The sequence below is a fragment of the Anabrus simplex genome, chromosome 1, assembly GCF_040414725.1.
Source record: "Anabrus simplex isolate iqAnaSimp1 chromosome 1, ASM4041472v1, whole genome shotgun sequence".
NCBI lineage: Eukaryota > Metazoa > Arthropoda > Insecta > Orthoptera > Tettigoniidae > Anabrus > Anabrus simplex.
In genome coordinates, this window is record NC_090265.1 from 810,247,515 (window position 1) to 810,264,705 (window position 17,191).

Genomic DNA, 17,191 nt, shown 5'->3' on the forward strand with positions numbered 1-17,191 from the left:
CTCACCTAGTTTTCGATGCTGAGTGTACAGTTATGCTTTGTACAACCGTAGATGGAAGAAAACTGTTCCCATATGTTGTATTTAAACAGAAAACAATTCAGACTTTTTTTAAATAGTACCGTATTTTACGGGTAATTTAAATTCAAAATTTCTCCACGTCACGATAGATGCGTCTTCCAGAATGTGCAGGGGTAGCTTTCTGCACTTTCACTCACTTCGGTGTGTCTATAGTGTGTTTCACAGTTGAAAATAGTGAAATCGTAATTCTTTTGTATTCAGCATTTTAAGAGAAGCCTCAATATCACGTAGCAGGCAGTACGCGGAAAAGCAGAATCCGCAAAAATTGGTGAGGGTTGGCATTTCTGAATTACAAGATGGCTGTTAATTCAAAATCACACAATTGAAAGTCCAATTTCTGTATTACAAAGACTTCGAATTAATGAGGTTTTACTGTATCGCAAAACTAACATCAGATTTTGCCGGTGTGTCTATTTCAAGTGTTTACAAAGCACTAAAAGAATTATCCACCATCGGTCGTGTTACTGTCCAGTAAAAAGAGACCATGTGTGAGAAGAGTTTTAGGCCCGTGTTCACCAACGTCGGTAACTTTTGCTGTTATCTTAGATTTTCAAAACTCGCATATGTCATTATTTCGGATAACGCTCACTTCAGTATTCACCACAGAATTTATTATCTTGGTTTACCAAAACTAAGTTTTCGTTTCAATCTCAGTTTGAACCGCATTTTTTCATACTGACGTACAGAAAACAAATGACTACGTGCTGCCACCACTATCGAATTGTAAACAAGTTTTTGATTCCATCCGGGGTTTGCAAATAATTTGCATAAATTATTTCCGCTACTGAGCAGAAATGGAGAAAGAAGCCTAATATGACTTGCCAAGAGAGTGAATTGTTATTAAACTTGGTGGCAGAAAGCATTAACAAAGGTAATAAGAAAAACCAATTATAGCCTACACATTGTACGTCACTCAAAAAATAAGTCAGTATTCCTTCATTCTTCACTAAAAGTCACCCAGTCTTGTACCGTACATGATATTACTGTAGCTATAATCGAGAATTCATTTTAGGCCTACCTATGTGTTGGGAATTCCAGGTTATGTTCTGAAGCTTTAGATAACCTAAAATGTGTCGGACGTTTATTAACTGCATAATCTTGATCATATTACTCGTCGCTGTGATTTTACCTTTCAATTAGATATTCCAGCCGCCTATGGGCGTTAGACGTGGAGTGTGACGAACTTGTAAGTAATTTAGGAGAGGATTCTAGTGATGCAAGAGACAATGAATCTTCCCATCTACAGGGACTTGAGCCTATTGCAAGTTCAGATTAATGAAATACCCGTCACATAAGTAGACCTACTTGCTCATTTTCATGGAAAATATATTTCATAGCAGTGATATTTGCGTAAAGACCACGTGAACCTCGCGGAGTGATACAAAATATTTGTTTATGCCTAAGTTACTCTTCCGATGAAAGGAATTTTGGTTCATTTCATTTTTTTCAAAATGAGCCTTTCTAAAATGAGGGTGCGGGCATTATTCGACGGCAGGGATTATTCGGGTAATTACGGTATTACTTAATAACTATTTGGAATATTAACTCTAGCAATACCAAAATTTTTGTTACATGCATTACCAATTGAGGCGGGAGTGGGGTGGAGTCCTTAGAGGCTCATGAAGAAAATAATTTAGCTTATGCATGTTACTTGAAAATAATATTGTTGATGTTTTTAAATCCCTAAAACTACTTCTGACAGTTTTTGGAAATGCCAAGATACCGTAATTTTGTGCTGCAAGAGTTCTTTTATGTGCCAGGAAATCTACCAATACAAGGTTGATGTATTTGAGTGCCTTCAAATAGCACCAGACTGAGCCAGGATCAAACCTGCCAAGTTGGGTCAGAAGTCCAGCACCTTAACCATCAGAGCCACTCAGCCTGGCTGTTACTCGAAATTTGCATACATTAGGCAGTTATTCCCGTCTCTGGATTTCATTAGCGCTAATTCCCTTTCTTCTAAGTTGAATTCTTTCAAAACTTCTGCAATCACCGTTTCAAGAGAACTATCTACCAGAAGTGTACAGATCCTGCTGTTAACTTGCCCACACTTCCTTGGAGAGCAGGCAGGCAGGCGAGCTGGTTGCATGTACAGAACACTTCCGGCAGGCTGCTGCACTCCTGCCCAGGTCAAGCTGGGCAGGCTACAGCAACTTAGCTTGATTTCTTTCTTCTTCCTACCTTTTTATGAAATGTAGCAGTAGCGTCTCCTTTTCACCCTCAAAATCAATAAATCAAGGCTTCCTTCAATATCTTGAACTCCTATAAGCTGGTCAGTATGTTATGATCATCACCTAGCATTTTTATCAGAGGGACCTCCATTCTCTAAAACAACTTTCACAACATCTGTCTAGGAGTGAACTGGCAGAGTTGTGTCAAAATAGCTGTTCCACCAAGTGGTAACACACTATTTTACTGATAACTAATCTCACTCAGTATGCAACCAGAGATTTTACGACACGTATAATAGCTAATACATCAGGAACGTTATCTTTCAAAGCAGATTCGCTCTGAATATGTCTGAACAGAGGAGTAATGAGTCTGATGTATGAATCTCTCTGCAGCCACGTAACCTAATTCATACTGATTTTGCATTTAGAAACCTTAGAAACAGTTCAAAATTCTCCAATAATTATTTGATAGTTTGTGTCCATAATCTCCTCTTGGGGTTGAAAAAATGAAACAGTTCAAAATTCTCCAATGATTATTTTTCTTGGGGTTGGAAGAATGAGTCCTTAGTTGCAGATCCAGTAAATCTGGAGACGTGATGTCTTATTCCAGCATCTTTAATAAATTCCATCAAAAGAGCTGGTGATGAACCTGCTAACTTGGGCTCAAAGTCAGTACTCTACTACCTCAGCCACTCAGCTTGGCTGTTTGTTGAAAATACAGCTATATGGCATGGCACAACTGTATGCTGAGATTCCTGTTAATCAAGAAATGCCATTTGCATTCTCCTTTGATGTACAATGCACTACCTCATACTGCCCAATATGTCAAGGAGCCTCTCCAAGAGGTCAGCACTCCCACTCTGAAACTACCAGCAATCTCTTCCTCAATGCAGCTGAGTGTGTGGGACATTACTGGTCTTAGATTGCACAACTGAGTCTTCATCACCCTGGTTGAACTTATCAGTAGCACTGCAGCAAGAATGGGAAACAGACCAGGAGGCACGATAACAGACAGATCTCTGCAGTAATTAAGGCACTTCTCATAAAAGGCAGTGCAAGAAGAGCTTGCCTGTTTCACCAATGCACAGAACAAAACAATCTTTAACAGACAACTGTCCTATCTAGTATGCAGAGTGGAGAACAGTTATATGATTTATGTGTATACTGTACTATGTACAGGCGAAACTGGTTAAGACCTAACTCTCTAGCATGTTTCCCTGGTTATGTCATTATTCCTATGTCCCAGTCCATGTCCTATTAAACACATGCTAAAGAAACCTGGATAGCACATTTCGTCTCACTTGCCTAGTGTACTTATGCATGGTGGTTTGCAGGACATTCAGTTATTGAGAAGAAAGCTAGACAGTTTAGAAATGATGAAAAACTACTGTTTATTGAGAAAGTGGATGCTAATCCACACATGAAACTTGTGCAAAAATCGCTCAGATGCTGGATATTCCTACAACTCTAAACAGAATTGTAAGCAATGTGTATAGTTTACGTTTCTAAGAACGTTTTCCCTTGATGTTTTACTAGATTGGTGTTCTTAAAATGTATAATTTCTTTATTTATTTCATTAATTATAATTGTTGTTTGTTTTCACTGCAATTATTTTTATGTACAAACCCCACCTAAAATTTAACAGCACAATTGGTTGTTTTTTCATTTTTTTAGCATGTTCCCTCTTTATAACTTTTTTCAGTCCCTACAAAAATGTCTTCACCAGTTATGGCTGTATTCTGCAGGCTTAAAAGAATGTTTGCTGAAGAAGGCTTCCATGTCATGTTGCAGTCAAAATTAGCAACTGCTAGAAATATTCCAAGTAGAGAAGTTATTTATGTGTATAAATTCATGAAATACAAAGCAGGGGCTCATCATAATAAGAATATTTGAACGTAAGTGGATGAAGAAACGTGTACCCCAGCGGTCCATGAAAATTGTGGTGTAAGTAAAAAATGATTGAAAATGAGGAAGTAGAATCATTGTCAACACCAGGAAAGAGATTACCAACATCTCAAAGTGGTCATATACTGGAAGGTGATAGTTATAGTGCCACAAACATCATTAGTAATGGATTACAGAGAAGGTGAACAGCATTTACCCCACTTTCTGGAGTGAACAACTATGGACAGGACATTAACTATTGTTCATATAACTAACTAAAACTAAGATTATGTTTTCATTTTTGAGGACATTAACTAAGTTTACTATCATTTAGCTTAAACTATGCACATGATTTAAAAATAAACCCATTAAATAAATAATTTTTTATACGCAAAATTTACATTTTGCTCCCTTTACCTCAAATTTATTGAGCAATATTTAGATATTCTCTCTGATGTTTTGAAAGAGAAAATAAATTCTGCAACCATAAAACACGGTTTCTGTCTTTCTTTGGAGATGTGGGTTTTCTACCCAAGAATTCTAGTCACAACGATAGTGTGTGACCTCCAGAGGCCCGATGTAGGTCTTTCTAGCTGACTCCCAAAGGCGACCTGCATGCCTCAGAGAGAGTGTTTGTGTCTGTGTGTGGTGGTAGTACTAGTGAACATTCAGATTTCACAACTGAAACTGTACTTGAAATAGGCTTTCAGCTTATCAGATCATGTTAAGTACAGTACACAAAGTACTTTGCCAAATAGATGTTAAGTACAGAACAAAAATGGCCAACTAGACACTGGTGAGAACCAAGGTCACCCCCTTCCGATTTCCAGTCTGATGCTCTACAGAGTGAGCCACAGTGACCTTTGTCGTATTCAATCTGTTTGAGGGATCTGGGCTATATGCCTGGCATTACTGCCCACACAGGTGTAGAGTGCACATTTGTCTGTGGGCTATTTCAAAGGGAAAATCGCTACCTTGAACTCTGTTGCCGGCGTGCTGATCAGATTCTCCTATACATGTTTCAGATTACTGATCATGCTAAACTTCACAAATCTACCAACTAACCTTAAGGTCTCATTATCCGTCAACAGAAAGCAATTTCACAAGTTTTAATCACCACCTTATTAGGACTATACTCAAATCATACATGCTATTAAAATTCGATCAACACGAAACTCACTTACCTGGAAAATTTCATCTTTGTGCGATTCAAATGAATGCAGTTTAAGCTTTAGATTACGCAAGTCCCATAGAGCTACAGTCTGAAAGTACAGCAAAAACAATTACTCAGCAATGTGTACTCTAACAAAGCATACAATTAAGAAGCACAATTTATAAAATTATACATCATAGTAAGGTGTGGAACAACAGATTTACATAGATTTCTCACAAGATGCTTTATGTCACACTGATACAGATAGGTCTTATGACGACTATGGGACAGGAAAGGGCTAGGAGTGGGAAGATAGTGGCCATGGCCTTAATTAAAGTAGCAGCATTTGCCTGGTGTGAAAATGGGAAACCAAGGGAAACCATCTTCAGGACTGCTGACAGTCGGGTTCAAACCCACTATTTCACTTTGATTCCGTATTGACATGTAACGTTAAAAAGATACACATACCTATTACACATATATTATTTTACACTGTGGTAGCAGGTAGGAACCCTCTTCGGAGGCAGCCCTATCCAGGGAGTGGCACCCCTGCCTATAAGAGTCCCAGACCACACTGACCTGGTGTGTAATATCTGGTATGGGTCCCAGCTCAGGGTTACAAGTGAAGACCCCAACGTCATCTACGGCGGAGAAGGCGGACTTCAGTATGGTGGAGATAGTGGGAGGGGCAAACCCGTAGCGTCTGTACTCCAGACGGGCGGCTACTAAAGGCATCTGTCTCCATGTTAGGGGCGGCCTAAATTTGAACCTGGCAGTAGGTATAAAGTGCCTTTGGGTGTGGCGAGCCCATCGTAACAATAGCCTATATGGACAAAGCAGATAGGGTGCCTTGGAAAAGGTTACGGCGTCCCATGCTAAAAGCGACGCGCAGCTCTTCAGGTGCTGGAGGAAATGTAAGAAATAGGCAACCAGCACCAAACTACAACAAGATTGTGACAGTAAATGTATTGACACTCACGGGAAAGACAGGAGAACTGGTTGACATTACGAAAGAAAAAGATACAGCCATACTTGGACTGTGTGAGACCAAGAAGAGGGGTACGGGAGAGATTCCTCAGAAAGAAGGATATAAGCTGTATTACAGCGGAGAACCTGAAGCAAAAAATGGAGTGGCCATCATACTTAGAAAATAAATCCAAGAATATGTCTATATAAATACAGTTGTAGGGGGTCCGCTGTCTAATTTCGTTTGTTTTGACAAATTTTCAAATATTTATCCGTTTTAGGTCAACTGAAGACCGAATCGGTGGTGTTTATTTTTCGTGTGTCTGTTTGTCCGTCCGTTTGTCTGTTCCACCATCACGGTGAAACGGCTGGGTGGATCTTGACCAAACGTCATTTAGTGTATACTCATCCCGGGGAAGGTTCTGATATGCATATCATTTTAAATCTTTGAATAGACGGGGGGTTTATAGGAAAACCAGAACGGTTTTCTCCCATTTTCTCTTAAACTATTGATTTTCTGTAAACTCCGTGGACTGTATGTGAAACAACTCTTCATCATAAACAACTTTTGTTATGTTCATAATTTCCCTTACTATTCAAATGACAGAGAAAATTACTAATTTCTGCAGGTATAATGCTCTGTATTGAGTGACCGACAGACCGACAACGAAACTACAGGTTACCATGGCAACGTCTGACTGCTGGCCAGCAGGGAAGTGACATATTGCGATTTTCGTCATCATTCCTGTAAATTCGTGGTTGTTTCTTGGGTAGAAAGAAAGTGAGACGTCAATCGGCCATTCTGTGGGATACAAGCGGAATATCGTAGGAGGTTATAACCCTCCCTTAACAGCTTAAGTAATAACACCATTATTCATCTTCTTATCTGTTTACCTAAGAATCCCCGCGCCTAAATTTCTCCTCTGTTACCGGTTTCTTATATCCGTAACTTATACCATCATAGTTTATTGAGGGACATTTGATTTTCCAATCTCCTATCCAGCTGACCTCAGTTATAATCCTATTTTCTATTAATTTATTCTCAACTGTATTACTTTCTTCCTAAATTACTCCGTATGTATGCGAATGCTAATCCCGAAACCTGGACACACTTTTCTTTGATGAAATATTCCAAGCTATGCAAATGTATAACTTTTGGCCCCGGAAAATATCGGAATATCGATGCAATTTTAACAACGGTGCAGACCTTCGTTTCGGAATAATTGGTGGCTAAACGGTAAATCGTATCACAAAAGAGAAAGCACAAACGCTTTCAACTTGGAGTGATCTACAACTTTGGTCCTATGACGTTTTGTCGTATCTCTGTCCCTTACACGTTGAATAGAACCGCATTTCTCGAGTTCAAGTTAATTTTGTACTTTTTACATGTATATGTTATCGTTTGGCACGCTTATAGGAAAGATGCAATCATGACATAGGGCATAGACATTGACACGACCATTTGCCAAATGTTCTCCAAATTTTATGATTCGAGTGTCAGATGAGTGTCAGGAAAATAAAGTAGTATGTGAAAACTGTACCAAATTTCACCCATAAATATAGGAGATACGAGAAAATATCACAGGACCAACCATGTAGAACAGTGAATGAGGCGTCTGATAGCGAAATCCATTTGTAGATACAATTTAATATAATCTTACTCACTGCCTTTACAGTAATTTACAGAGAAATCCGTATACAATGTAGAATACCGTAGCGAAGCACGGGTACATTTGCTAGTGTGGAATATACAGAACGCGTCAGCGATAGGATGATGGTGATGAGACTCCAGTTTGAAAATGGTATGAAAAATCTATTTCAGTTGTATGCCCCACAAACAGGTTGCATAGATGAAACATCTAGAGGACTTTTTTAGAGGAGGTGGAGAGACAGATAAAAGCATACCTGCCAACTTTACAAAACAAAACAATCAGGAATTTTGACATGAAAATCAGGAGATATAATTGGTCAAAACTGCTCATTCTACATGTCTTGCATAATACAGTACTATGATATATTTATAACACTTATTGTCTCAAAGCCCGACTGCTGCTATACGAGGCTACAAGGCTAAAAATTACACATCTGTTACCTCACAGAATGTATGTGAGTGAGATGATCAGTCTCTGATAAGCCTTCCGAAAATAGTATGAACTCATACCCCACACATGTAAATCTGTTATGCACTTAGATGCCATTACTTAGCAAATGCATAGATTAATTTATTGCATCGAGCGCCCATGATCTAACAGTTGAAAGTTCCAGAGCTAGAACAACCAGGCCACTGACAGCTGTGAACACTCCTGTGTCGTTATTCCGTTAAGTGTGCACACTGTTCATTCCAATCACTGCCTCAGAGTAGGGATCGAAAAGCTGGAATACTATGATGATCCAGTGTGTTACATACCAGCAGTATCAGAAAATTTATGAACCAGAGGAATAGCATGTTAAAGAAGAGAGAGGTCTAACTTCCCAGCTACTTTCCGCCAATATTCAGGCAGGCTGTTATACTAGGTACGCAGCAGTAATCCCATCTAATGGAGATAAATTGCAGCAGAATACACAAAGCACATCACAACAAACAATGGTCAAGGTAATGTTATTGTTGATCAAGTTTATGAGCTTTCTATATTGCAGGCCTTCACATTTACTGTAGTTTTCTTCTGACTCTGTGATATTAGAGCATCTAATGTAAAGCGAGTCCTTTCTTTCATGACTCGGTCTTGTGTTATTATTTAAGCGATCGTTCCTTCGTGACTTTTTTTCTCATTCTTATAATCATCTTCACAATTCAGTGACCATCACCACCAATATTATTGTAGTCAGCACAGTAAAACTGAATAAGATATAAATAACCAGACATTGTACTCTCTATAACTTTTGTTATGTAGTACTTTTAGATATGGCCAAGATAGGTAATTTAAAATATTTTTGGCACCTTCCTCTACGCTACCATTTTGAACAGAGTAAATAAAATTATTTACAGCGTAGATTGTAGTTCCTTACTCCATAACTTCACATACTGATTTTCATTAAATTCTGTTCACTCATTTTCTCGTACTTTGGGCTTGATATGGACTTAGCAACAAAAATCCAAATTCATGAATAACTCTGTTATCATAGCCGGTATGGTAGAAATGTATGAGACATAAATGATAGGAAATTTAATAACTTACATTATGTAGTATTTATCGATAGGGCCAATAATAACAAATATTTGAGAATTAAATTTTAGGTCTTCCCCTAAACTACCATTTCACTCAGCCTGGCCTAGATTGTAGCGACTTATTCTCCAACTTTATATACCTAAATATTAATTAAATTCTCTTCAGCCGTTTTCTCGTGATGGGCGTACATACAGACAAATTACGGAAAATTAAAACGTGTACAGTATGTATCCTTGTTACTGTGGTCACGACCGGTACAGATACATTATTTTTTTTCAATTCTGAGCAATGTACAGACACTCTTATTTTATATATATTGAGATAAATTAACATCAGTCAGAATTGTCTCAAATGGTTCCTAAAATCTAGAAAAGTCACTAGTCGTTATCATTTAAATTCAGTCACTAAATTACTAAAAAAGAATCCACATCTAGTGACTAGTCTCTAGAATCGACTAGACTGATGTGAATGAACATGAACACAGCCATGACATAGCACGCGAGAATGAGAGATTGACGATCGATATACGCAAGACACATCAACGATATCATAAACATCGTAACCTTAGTAAACAAGAAATAGAAGAATTTATGAAGATCTTAAGATTTGTCTTCAATTATGATTATTTCTATTTTAAGGGTATGGTTTACCAACAAAAAGGTCTAGCTATGGGCGACCCTCTATCTGGCATCCTAGCAGACAATTTATATGGAAACTATAGAGCATACGAAGATTTTACCACAAATGAAAGGCATATGTTTGTGGCTCAAATTCGTGGATGATACGTTCATAATTATCGACAAGGACGTCACCAGTAGTGATGAGATTTTAGATCATTTACATAAAATTGACCCTAACGTTAAATTTAATAAAGAAGACGAGATGAATAATTCCCTAAAAGTTTTAGACATAACAGTCACAAGTTTTCATAATGCATTCAATTTTCATACCTTTAGAAAACCTACACACTCTCCCACTACAACTAAGAATACCTCCCTACACCCTAAGGCCAAAAAACAAGCCTCATTCTACAGCTTGATTTTTAGAGCTCTGAAAATTCCCCTTTCTGCGAACAACTTAAAGGCTGAAGTGAATTATATAAGAAATCTTGCCAAAGTTAACGATTTCAAAACTGACATGGTCAATCGTCTAATCAATAAAGTAAAACTAAATTATCCACGATCCTCATCCCAGACAAGCCTAAAAAACAAATTCGCTATATTTACTTTTAATAACCTCGCCATCCACCAGGTCACTAATACCCTAAAGAAACACAATATTAATATAGCTTTCAAGACGGACAACAACAATCAAAACATATTTCTTAACCACAATAAGGTCAATTTACTTTACTCATTTACTCAAGATCTGGTGTATATAAATTAACATGTTCACAGTGTGGATTTTCGTATGTTGGACAGACCGGGAGGAGCTTTTCCGCGAGATACATGGAACACTACAATGCCTTTAAACACAACAAGTACTTGGCCACGAGCCAGCACGACTCAGATAGGACATCACTTTAAAACTATAGAGAAGGATCTTACTGTTATTAAATGTATCAGTAAAGGAAAGTTAATGAACGAAATAGAAAATTTACACATCTTTTTGTACCAAACCTAATGAAATAAAGCACATGATCTGCTGTGGTAATAGAATGTAATATTATGTCAACAAAACATTTGAAAATAAATCACACAAAGAAATTGAAATAAACGTTCCTTGGAACAACACTACACGCCAAACTGTTAAAAAGTCCTCCAAAGATCTTCGTCATGGAAACAAATGTACTCGTGACTTTTCTCAGAATCTACCACTTTAAATAGTTATTACCTCAAAAGAAAGCGCTTGATCCACTGAGTGTTTTTAGACCAAAACGAACTGCATACCTCAATTACAACTAAAAAGATACAATTGCTTCAAAGAGAGAAAATGATAAAATCAAATAATTTGAGGAAGGTGGAAGTTAAGTGATTTATAGTACCTGATGACAAATCTGCGCATGAATACCTATCAGATAAAAAAAAATGAAGGAAATTCACCGGATAGAATGGCCAGACCAACTGACTTTAGTTTTCATGAAAAATGTTAATATATAGATGAGGCCACAGAAAATAAAAATCCTTTATACGAATTAACACCCAAATTACTATACATCGTGAATTTACACCAGAATAAAATTCTGAATCTTTTTAAATCCCTTCATCCAAATATTTCATCCACCAAACCAAACGTCAGGTCTACCCACACTACCCTCATGAAAGCCCCTCCAGTAACGACACAGGTGCTTAAAGATCAACATAACCCCCCCCCCCCTCCCCACTATACCCCACCCCTCCTTTACTGCACAAGTATAACACCAGAAATAGAAATGTTAGTCAGGCAGGAGCTGCCGGAACAGTCAGATCTACTTAGCACTACCTTGACAAACATTATCCCTCTCAAAGGCTAATAATTACATCTACAGGTAAGAATATTAACACACAACTGTTCGTAACGTCAAGACACAGTTCATCAATTAAGCAGCAGCCCACATCTGGAATGTGACACCGCTCTACGCGACAGAAAACATACAATAATTTTTCAAATTTACAACATGTTAATCACAACACTCAACTTATCTAATTTATTTTAGAATATCCAGCTGTTGTTTCTAACTAATGGACATTGTTTTTATCAAGTTCAGATACACAATATTTGGGATAAATGTACCCAAAGAAGATTACAATCTTTACTCAAGACTGTTACTATCCCAGCCGGGCTGAGTGGCTCAGGTGGTTGAGGCGCTGGCCTTCTGCCCCAACTTGGCAGGTTCGATCCTGGCTCAGTCCGGTGGTATTTGAAGGTGCTCAAATACGTCAGCCTCGTGTCGGTGGATTTACTGGCACTTAAAAAGAACTCCTGCTGGACAAAATTCCAGCACCTCAGCGTCTCCGAAAACCGCAAAAGAGTAGTTAGTGGGACGTTAAGCCAATAACATTATTATTATCAGTATTATTATTAGTTACTATCCCAATGATCTGCAAATTCTAAATTTTTAAAGTTTTTTTTAAGTTTTCATTTTCATTTTTCATTGTCACAAGTGTAGACAATTTCAAATCTCAATACTCTTAGTGTGTAATGTGGCATTTTTTAATATTACAATAGTAACATATTAACTTAAGATGTTTTTAATGAGTAATGTATTTTTCAGTGTAATCCTTGTATGAAGATAGTTTCAGACATTTGACCTTAAGGTTACCTACAGGCTGACTATGCCCTTAACAAAGGACGAAATGTGTACTTGAGAAGTGTATACGGTATAGTATTATGTAGATTTCACCCACGTAGCACGTGGCTTGTATTGAATAGGTTGTGATAATACAATAAATTATTTCTGTGATAAATTGCTTATAATCATAATTGTTGATGATGATAATGATCCTTGTTGATTTAAGGGGCCTAACATCGAGGTCTTCGGCCCCTCATGGTACGAAATGAGACGAAATGAAATGAAATAATAAAAATCCAAAATCCTCCACTGACCAGAATTCAAAGCATGAGGACGAAAAATGAACGGATGGATATGAAGTTAAAACAATCAGTGGAGCCGACCCGCAATGCCTCAGTATCAGAAACTGACGGAAAACAATAGTAATACTGACCAAGGTACTGCTTCTATAGCTCAATATTGAATCGAGGATGCTTGCAAGCTAAAGGGGTCCAAAATATAGGTCATCGGCCTCTCATAATGGTACTTATCACTTGGACAGTAGAACCATGGTATTTGACATGGTGAGGTACTAATCAAAAGTATCACAGACTCGCGGTATTCCACACATTATGGTACTACTCACAGGTAGAGAAATTCGCACATGTAATACAGACCTATGGTGTTTCAAAAATAGCAGCGCCATTTACAGGCAACGCAAACCTATGGTTTTCATCACCTATGTGTACTAACTGCAAGGACTCTTACTATCCCGTGGTGCTCCTTATATAGTGGGTACTAATCATAGGCAAGCCAGAACCCTGGTGTCGCTCATATAGTGCTACTAATCACAGGTACCGTAAAAGCCTGACTGCACTGTGCTCCTGATTGCTACTAATCACAAACCTATTTGGTACCGAACATAGTGGTACTACGTGCAAGTAACAGCGACCCATGGTGTTCCCCGCGTGGTGGTACTAATCACAAGTAGTTTCATGGTTCTAATCCAATCATCCCTTGGTCGCCCCTTTTAGTTGCCTCTTACGACAGGCAGGGAATACCATGGGTGTATTCTTCGTCTGCGTCCCCCACCCACAGGGGGTTGGGTGTGTGGTCCGCGAGAGGTATTTTATTTCCCTAAAGTCCGCCGGCAAGCCGGTTAGGACCCCCCTATCCGCCACATGTGACGCGCCACGTGGGAGTATCACTAATTGAATTGAACACAGTGATTAATAGTACAAAAATATCCTTCACATGGACAAATTCATCAAGTTAATGTGAATGTTGTCAAATTCACTTACATATTTTAAAATACAGTCGAACCTGCCCTAACGGACACCCTTATTCAGTGAACACCTCCCTATACGGACAATTTTCCTCGGAACCGATTTTATTTTACATAAGACAGGTGTTAAATGGGCCCCATTTAAGCGGACACCTCGAACTCCAGACAGTGGGCATTGCCATTTGTCCCGTCGACTTAAGCGGACACTTTACACGTTGCAGGACAATTTATTACGCCGGACCACATGTCATCCTTTCTTTTAAAACCATTCTTCAGACATAAGGAAATCCCTTTTGAATGTTTGTACTATTTCGAATGCAAGGGGAGAGAAGGTACATTGGAATGCAATTCTGCCTAGTTCCAAGAATTCTAACTGCCCAGAAATGCTGCCAGATACTGCTGACTCACAAGGGGATTTTCTTCTCCCCTTGCATCATTCTATTCATAACTCGGATTGTGGCTGATTAGGTCAAGCTCACGTAGTCAACTTGAGAAGGAAAAGACAGTACAGGCGCTAATTAGTGAGACAGAAATACAGTACCCACTGTAGCATTTCAGTTGTCTGTTAAACATGAGTAACAAGGGACGATCGTGTTTAGATCTCGAGGCAAGAAGAAATGTAATTATAGAACGTGACAAGGGACCTTCAATGAGAAAGCTTGCCGAAAAATTCAACTGCGGGAAAACTCAAATACTATTGTGAAGAATAGAACTGAAATTTTAAAGGAGTTTTCGAGAATATCCCAGTTAAGGAAATACGTGCTAAATTTACACAGATGAAGCTTCACGAATACTTCATGAAGCTGTAATATTTGTAAATGTAAACAAAGGCAAAACAACTCGCATATTTGAAATGGAAGTCTCCTTATGTGACTAAGACAACAGCTCCGCAAGATATACCACTTCACAGGTGCCGATTTCTCCGGTAATGGAAGCACACACAGTTCGGCGCGAGAAAACTCCAAATATTCTCAAATGACGGACAGGAAAGGGGTATAAATGATTACCGAGAAATCCGAAAATAGTATTCTGAGAATTAAAGCTGTAATGGCATTCCTTGTCTATACTTTTGAACACTTTATACACGTAGATTTGAAAATCAACAAAGATCATAATTTGAGGTGTGTGATTCGTAAAGGCGTAATTGTGATGGGTAATTCGTAATTATTACAATTGAATCATAATAGCTGGCATATCTGTAATAACTCTCTATGAAATACTAACACAAAAATGACTTAGAATAATAAAAATAAATATATGTATGCTTAAATTTAAGGTGGATGTTCTTTACCGTTAAAATGTTCGGTTATTTCTACGAACTTCTTTTAGCGGACAACTCTCGTAACGAACATTTTTCCTCGGAATCGACGGTGTCCGCAGAAGGGAGGTTGGACTGTATTTTATTACAAACAAACTGTACACTAGAGGACAGGAAGACTTAGATCTGTTAATATCCCACTCAATCTATTGATCCTATGCACGGTAATCAGTTTCTGTATACTAAACTTGCTCTATCACGTCATATCTAGATAGGAACAAGGAACAAGTGATAACCATCTGCAGTCGCACATTCTTTACATCTATTGATGAAATTACCGTACACCCATGAGTTCTAAATTTCAGCTGTAATATTTCCCTGCAGTTACTCCATTCTGTTACTGTTATTCCTCTCAACTTTAAAAATTAACTTTAAAAACTATAAAAATTATAGCTCCCCACAAAATAAGTCTCGCACGGTAACATCAGAGGAACGACCGGGCCGCAATCATTTAGAAATAAGCCTGTCACACAAGAAAATTTTATGTTGTCACATGAAACACCGGCAGTATGGGCTGTAGCAGAATCTTACTGGAAATAGCCATTGTTTCTTTGATCATTTGAGAGGCTAATTTTGAAAAAACAGTACGGATTATGTTTATACAGTATCTGTGTCCATTTACTGTATTATTTGCCTTGTAGCCACAGAACACCATACATCTACTTTTTTTGTCATGCAACATACAGTGGAACCTCGATTCTCTGTTTTTGGAGGGACCATGAAAATAAAGTGTACAACACAGGAAAACAGAAAATCTGGGAATGAAAACCGTCAACAATTTGGCTGAACATCACAAAAATAAAATATGTATAATTATAATCATACAAAAACTCTTAAACCAAACCAAACTACAGCCCCAATAAGCCTTTGCTTGCCAAGCAACCGCTGCTCAGCCCGAAGGCCTGCAAATAACGAGGCGACTCCAAGCCGATCGACAATAGACCACAAGTCGTTTTTAATTCTCTCATTTAATAAATCACATCAGATACAAAAGCGCCCAACATGATGGTAAAATCCCTTCTTTTCTTAATCTTCCATTGTAATTTGGTCTCCGGTATACTGTACATAGTTTCTACAAATCTTGTACCGCGTAAATTAGGCCTACATAGACTTTAAAGGTTGTGTTGAACTCAAGAACACGGTTTCGAATGTAAATATCGATTCTCAAAGTTCTCGAATGCATTACATTCAATTCTGCCCATCACTAAACCAATCAAATTGGAAAGAGGGAAAAGAAATATTATCAAAACCTCAGAAATTACTGGAATTCGTGACCTTGAGCTCAGCTGGAAAGCGCGCTCGCAGCATGTGTCAGTACGAGTTAGAAATGATACAAACCATTTAAATGTAACGTAAACAGTAATAAGCAATCCCAAGATCTCCCATGGCTCTTTTTAATATAAGGTGCAACATCTGTTCTACTCTCTATAACAAAATTGCGTACTGTACGATGTTATTAAAATACTAGATTTGTGTTAAGGAGGAGTTTCAATTCCAGCCTGAAAGCCCAGTTGCTATACAGTGCCTTGAGGAAAGTGCCGAAAACCTGTTCAGCAATACAATCGAAAAATTAAAAATATAAACATCTAACCCTAGACATAATGTGGACATTTTATAAGTAAGAAATTTGACGAAACTCGTTCCGTCTTCAAGCAGAGCTGTCGAAATGCGCTGTGTCCCCTTACAATTGTTGTGGCCACTCTCTGCTTTACGATTTCCGAGATTCTCTAAACAATACCACCCGAATGCGATGCTAAGATGGTCACTTATGCAAGTTCACCGCTGATCGCTTTTCCAGTACAGGACTTGCTCTAATGATCGCAATGACGAGGCGTTAACGCCAAGATCCGCAAGTATGCCATAACCGTCCTTTCATGAGATACAGTTTATTGAAAAATGCTTTATCGAAGATTTAGCATTAACGGGACTGAAATTTCTGGACGGTTGATCCAGGAGGAATGGACAATGCAGGATTTTTA

At 38.2% G+C, this 17,191-nt stretch overlaps 1 protein-coding gene across 2 annotated transcripts in view; it reads right to left on the reverse strand.

Annotated features, from left to right (window-relative positions):
* The window catches only part of Caf1-55 (chromatin assembly factor 1 p55 subunit), a 116,463-nt gene that overhangs the window by 22,668 nt on the left and 76,604 nt on the right, over positions 1-17,191 (reverse strand). For both annotated transcript variants that reach the window (XM_067146902.2, XM_067146892.2), the window contains exon 7: positions 5,318-5,395. In XM_067146902.2, coding sequence (XP_067003003.1) covers positions 5,318-5,395 — 78 coding nt within the window. The remainder of the gene's footprint in view (positions 1-5,317; positions 5,396-17,191) is intronic.